Consider the following 5,813-nt stretch of genomic DNA (forward strand, 5'->3'; position numbering starts at 1 on the left):
TGCCCTCCGCCTGAGGCTACTACACCCCCAACCCAACTCACCCTCGGCCGGAGCATCCCAATCCCCCTTTCCGCCCACGCCCCCCATCGTGACGGAGGCCCACCTGCCCCAGCCATCATGCTGGAACCACTCACCCTCTCTTACCAGACCCCCACCATTCCTCAGGCCAGGCCGCCCACTCACCCTCACGCCCAGCCCCCTCAGGCCTGACTACTATACCCCAGTCCCAGCCCAAGGTGAATTACCTGAAGAGGTGCTCCGAGCTCCAGATCTTCATGGCACCGGAGGCCAGGCCGCACTGTGCCTGTCCCCAAACCCTCCTGGACAGGAGCCGAGCGTCTGTCGCCGGGATACTGTGGCATCACCGCCCCGCCCACTGGAGCAATCGCGTCATCCCTCTGACGGATGCCCCGCCCATTAACCACTGGCCGCCTGCCCCCAGATTGCGTCACCTCCCTGCCTCCTGGCGGCTTCCCCGCCCAGGGACGGCAGTCCCGCCCCAAACAGAGCAATTGTCCCACCCACCAGTAGCACCCTGTCCCAGGCATAGTCCGCTCCCCCCTTACCCTGAACCCTGTACAGACATTTAACACAGTCATAACGTTCAATATGACATTCCTCATAAGTGTCTTGGAGGAGCATGCTGTCAGTGGGTGTCATGCTCGAAGTGATCCAAGGTCAGATGGAAGAGATGTTTAAACCCTAGGAAACAGATAATAAGCATGCCTCTTGCCGAAGTACCGAGTAAGACATATCGCAACAGGAAAATTAGACGACTGCTTACAGTCCATTAGTGGCTTTGCCTGTCTGATTAAATGTCTTGCACTGTGCGTTACATTTATAAAACGTCTATGTAACATTGACATAACAATATTCCGAAGAAGGAATACACCCGAAACGTCGACTTCTCCACCTCCTGATGCTGCCTGTGTTCTTCCAGCCTCTTGCCTGTGTACATATCTTAGCAAGTCAAAAGGCTCTCATATGCTGACAGTGCAAAGTTGTTTACTATGTAACTTGCTGTATTGGGATTTATCTAAGTTTGTACCTTTTAAAAAAAAATTGCTTAATTTCAGATGCAACTGCCTCACCTTGTATTTCATCCCTTAACGTTTCGGTGTGATATGTGTTCGTTGGTCGATCTTCTGACGTGGAACTGTTGGCAATCATTGGACTTCAAAATGTTTCTCGCCAATGAAGTAGGATTCCCGATCAAAAAAGAGAAAGAATAGCGAGAAAAAGTATGAGAAACAGCACAAGAAAACAGAAAGACCAATAATGGCAAATACGGTATAGCAAGCTGATGAGAAAGTCCATAGCAGGAGTTTGACTCAATTTAACATTGTTGAGTTTCTGATGACGTAACCGGGCCAAGGGTGAAATGACTGCTATGCGTCATGACGTAAAACGCTACACCTCCATCCAGCATGTATCCAGTTAACCGCTAGATACTTTGTTGCAGCCTCAGGGAGCGCGGGAGAAATGACAACGACTGGAGGTTGTGCATTTTAAATGTTATGAAATTTATTGTTTTAAAATAAAAACGAAGGAAGCAAAGGGGGGTCCAGACGAAAAGCTTTGCTCCCAAGCGCACAGCGAGGAGCAGAGACTGGCAATGGTGATCTTGAGGTTCCTGCAAATGCAAGAATGACACGTTACGTTGGATTGTGATACAGGTCGTCATGGTCGTGAAGAGATTATTTGTTTGTCTATGAGAGTCAGAGGGGAGTTTTCTGCTGTTCATTCCCTGTATTGATACATATTTGCCTCTCACAGGAGATTGCAGTCGAAGAGGAGAGGGAGTGAGTTAGTCGTTTGAGTTCGTTGCATCACGTCAAAGCAGTAGTCTTGGTGGACTATGTGATCTTTGCCTTTTATTAAACTGATGATTTTGTACTAGTCGATTAGAAAAATATTAACCTCGGTAGGTATAAGCATGTTAAAAATGTTTCTTACCATGAATTTGCATTCACATTATTACAGGTAAAAACAATGACTGCAGATGCTGGAAACCAGAGTCTAGATTAGAGTGGTGCTGGAAAAGCACAGCCGTTCAGGCAGCATCCGAGAACCAGTAAAATCGACATTCTTGATGAAGGGCTTTTGCCCGAAACGTCGATTTTACTGCTCCTCGGATGCTGCCTGAACAACTGTGCTTTTCCAGCACCACTCTAATCTAGATTCACATTATTTCAGTCTATCTTGGGATAGTGTATACCGTATATGCTCGAGTAATAGACTAGTTTTTAAGGTTAACGTCTTGCGGTCGATTATTACATGGATACTGGTTTTGAGGGGCTGGAATTCATATGTATCATTCGCAGAAGCCCAATTGATGTCTAAACAAATGAAGAAAAAAAAAGCGATGATGGTAATTCTGAAAACCCGGAGCAGAAAACAACTGCCAGCTACTGGAAGATGGGGAGTAGAGCGGAACAGAACAACCGGCAGACTGGAAATCTGGAGCAGGATGTGACGGCCGGCACACTGACTCATAAACGTTGGTCTGTTATCTGTGAAGAACTAGGGGCGACCTTTACACAAGATATATGGAAAATTCCAGATTATTTGACCAAAAATTGGAGTCGACCTTTACATGAGGTCGATTATTACCCGAGTACACACGGTATGTCTGCAGAACTATGTCACAATCTCATCTCCAAAGTGTGCTTAAAAAACACTTCATCCAGAATTCTACTACTCCATTCTCTTTTACTTAACTTTATCAATATGGGTTGCATGTTCCTGCAATCTCTTAAATCATGTTTACATTTTAACTCCATTAGAATCTGTTAAAAGTGATGCTCATTTAGGGAGCTGGTGTGGGTACGATGGACTAAACAGCCTCCTGTGCCATTGTACTTCTGTGATTCTGAAAATACTTTCTAAACACTGCCATTCCACCTTTGCCCTCCGTGCATGGAGTATAGGAATTGGGAAGTCGTGTCGCGCTGTTCAGGACATTGGTTCCACAACTGTTGGAATATTGTGTGCAATTCTGCTCTCCCTGCTACAGGAAGGGTGTTGTGAAACTTGAAAGAGTTCAGAAAATATTTACAAGGATGTTGCTAAGGTTTGAGGGTTGAGCTATAGGAAGCGGTTGAATAGGCTGAGGCTATTTCTCTGGAGTTTCGGAGACTGGAGGGGTGACCTTATCGACCTTATAAAATCATGACAAGCGTGGAAAGAGTAAGTGGGCAAGGTCTTTTTCCTGGGGTGGGGAAGTTTAAAACTAGAGGCCATAGGTTTAGGGTGAGAGGGGAAAGATTTAAAATGGACCAAAGGGGCAACTATTCCATGCAGAGAGTGGTACGTGTACAGAATGAGCTGTTAGAGGAGGCAGTGGGGGCTGGTACGGATCTAACATTTAAAAGGATATGTGAATAGGAAGGGTTCAGAGGGATATGGGCTAAGTGCTGGTAAATGGGACTAAATGTATATAGCATATTTAGTCAAAATGGACAAGTTGGACCGAAGGGTCTGTTTCCACGCTGTATATCTCCATGACTCTATAACTTCTACCTCTGCCCACTCCACCGTATCTATTCTGAAAAGTGTGGAATGTTACGTTTTTTCTAGCTTTCTTATTTATATGTGATATTCTTTGCCTTTTATCTAACAGTATTTTTGATTCTTATTAGATAAATGCCTTTCCTCCCCTTTAATCCTGAACAATATTTAAGTTAGTCATCAGACACAAAGATGTACGCTGTTTCATGATGTCAAGAATTAGTCATTTTAAGGTGTCAGTTTCGAGGTCGAATGATAAAACCAAAACCTCTGGAAAAATCAGGGTTAGGAACTGTGAGATTTCTAAGGAAGATTGTGCCAAATTGTCTACGTATTCTTTGGAACGGGACCAATCAGACCTAAAAACACACAATAGAAACACGAGGAAAAAATCTTTTACACAAGTGTTTACGATCTGGATGAACTATTTGGGAACCTGGTGGCAAGTTCAATCATGGAGATCAAGAGGGAATCGAAATCCTAGCTGAAAAGGGAGTACAAAGTTAAAGAGAAAGAGGTACTGGGTGAACGGCTGAGATAGACGGAATAAGCGAGTTTTGAGAAGATAGACGGGATTGAATGCCTTCATTCTGGATTAGTGGTGCTGGAAGAGCACAGCAGTTCAGGCAGCATCCAAGGAGCAGCTGAACTGCTGTGCTCTTCCAGCACCACTAATCCAGAATCTGGTTTCCAGCATCTGCAGTCATTGTTTTTACCTTGAATGCCTTCATCCCATGCCGTAACAATTGTGTAAAATCCCTTGCATCCGCTGTCTAATACAATTGTGATGTTATAAATTCTCTACTGACTGAAAATATTTTTCTTACAGTTTGCAGTGACGCTGTAGTTGGACTATTTTAGGACATTTTATTTGATAAGTGCAAAACCGACCTACATGAGCGTGTTGGTAAAACAGTCGTGTGAGAAAACCTTGCCCCACTTACACCAGCATACCAGCTCTATTTACGGACCTGTGAAAATCGAAAAACTTGAAGTGGGCAATTTGAAAATCCAAGCATATTTGTATTTAAATCCAGGTCAAAAACAACAAAACAAAAAAATCAATTGAATTCCAGATTGTTAGATGAGGTTGTCTCACCTTTTCTGGCGATGATAATTCCTACTGCCAACATACCATCACGATGTGGCTGAGCACAAGGGGAGAGCAGGGATCACTGAGCAACTTCGTCATCGGGTGACAAGAGTATGAAATCGTAGGAATCGAGCAAATAAATAACGAAGAAAAGACAAGTGAAGAAGATACAGAGACACACGGATGGGCACAAACAGCAGCACTGGCACAAACAGTATAAGAGAAAGGACATAGCAAACTGGCGCTGCAGTTGGGGAAGAAAGTTTCCCGTGACGTTGTTGCAAGCAGTGACGTAACTGTGCGGAGAACACGTGACGAAGAGGGTTGAGGCGACGACATGACGTAATTGCGCTTGATCACGCCCACAATGACGCTTGGCGACAGCCCTGTAGGGGGAGGGGTCAAGGTGGCGGCCTCAGGATTTCTGTTCGTTGCTTAAACGTCGCCGACACGGACCCTGAGCTGGACAGGTGGCAGCAGGGAGAGAGAGGAGGAAAGGAAAGGGGCAATCAGCAGGCGGATGGCGCACCGCTACGCCGTGCTGGCCCGCTGCTGCCGAGGCTTGTATAAAAGTTTGGGCCCTCAGCGCGGCAGCCGAGCCTGGAGGCCGGTGAGTGAGTGAGTGAGTGGGCGGGCGGCGCTTTAACGAGGGTCGGGCGGCGTGTTTACACAGGCAACAACAACCACCAGCCCGTCCTTCGCTCAGCGCAATACCACCGGGCTGTTACTGTTTAAAACGCGTGCCTGCCTGATACCGACAGGTTTAACGTCATGGACATGTGTGACGTTAATCTGTTCAGAGTCATAGAGATGTACAGCATGGAAACAGACCCTTGGGTTCAACCTGTCCATGCCGACCAGATATCCCAACCCAATATAGTCCCACCTGCCAACACCCGGCCCATATCCCTTCAAATCCTTCCTATCCATATACCCATCCAAATGCCTCTTAAATGTTGCAATTGTACCAGCCTCCACCACTTCCTCTGGCAGCTCATTCCATACACGTACCACCCTCTGTGTGGAAAAAGTTGCCCCTTAGGTCTCTCTTATACCTTTTCCCTCTCACCCTAAACCTATGCCCTCTAGTTCTGGACTCCCTGACCCCAGGGAAAAGACTTTGCCTATTTACCTTATCCATGCCCCTCATAATTTTGTAAATCTCTATAAGGTCACCCCTCAGCCTCCGACGCTCCAGGGAAAACAGCCC

General features: G+C 46.1%; 2 protein-coding genes across 10 annotated transcripts in view; one reads left to right on the top strand and one right to left on the bottom strand.

Annotated features, from left to right (window-relative positions):
* prelid3a (PRELI domain containing 3A) overlaps positions 1-4,698 on the bottom strand; it is a 42,900-nt gene extending 38,202 nt beyond the window's left edge. For 5 of the 8 annotated variants that reach the window (XR_006311350.1, XM_043687739.1, XM_043687734.1 and 2 more), the window contains exon 1: positions 246-391. Coding sequence is in view for 4 of the 8 variants with exons in the window: in XM_043687739.1 (XP_043543674.1) it covers positions 246-277 (32 nt within the window). In the remaining 4 variants the exon portion in view is untranslated. Of the gene's footprint in view, positions 1-245; positions 393-1,091; positions 1,352-4,609 lie in introns of those variants that run through there. The other 3 variants (XM_043687736.1, XR_006311348.1, XM_043687735.1) reach the window with 3 other exon arrangements.
* Positions 4,699-5,077: 379 nt separating this feature from the next.
* Positions 5,078-5,813, top strand: part of afg3l2 (AFG3-like AAA ATPase 2) — a 60,805-nt gene continuing 60,069 nt past the window's right edge. Inside the window, exon 1 of one of the 2 annotated variants that reach the window (XM_043687727.1) lies at positions 5,078-5,213. Coding sequence is in view for 1 of the 2 variants with exons in the window: in XM_043687726.1 (XP_043543661.1) it covers positions 5,124-5,213 (90 nt within the window). In the remaining variant the exon portion in view is untranslated. The remainder of the gene's footprint in view (positions 5,214-5,813) is intronic. The other variant, XM_043687726.1, reaches the window with a different exon arrangement.

The sequence above is a fragment of the Chiloscyllium plagiosum genome, chromosome 4 (assembly GCF_004010195.1).
Source record: "Chiloscyllium plagiosum isolate BGI_BamShark_2017 chromosome 4, ASM401019v2, whole genome shotgun sequence".
In the NCBI taxonomy this organism is placed as follows: Eukaryota; Metazoa; Chordata; class Chondrichthyes; order Orectolobiformes; family Hemiscylliidae; genus Chiloscyllium; species Chiloscyllium plagiosum.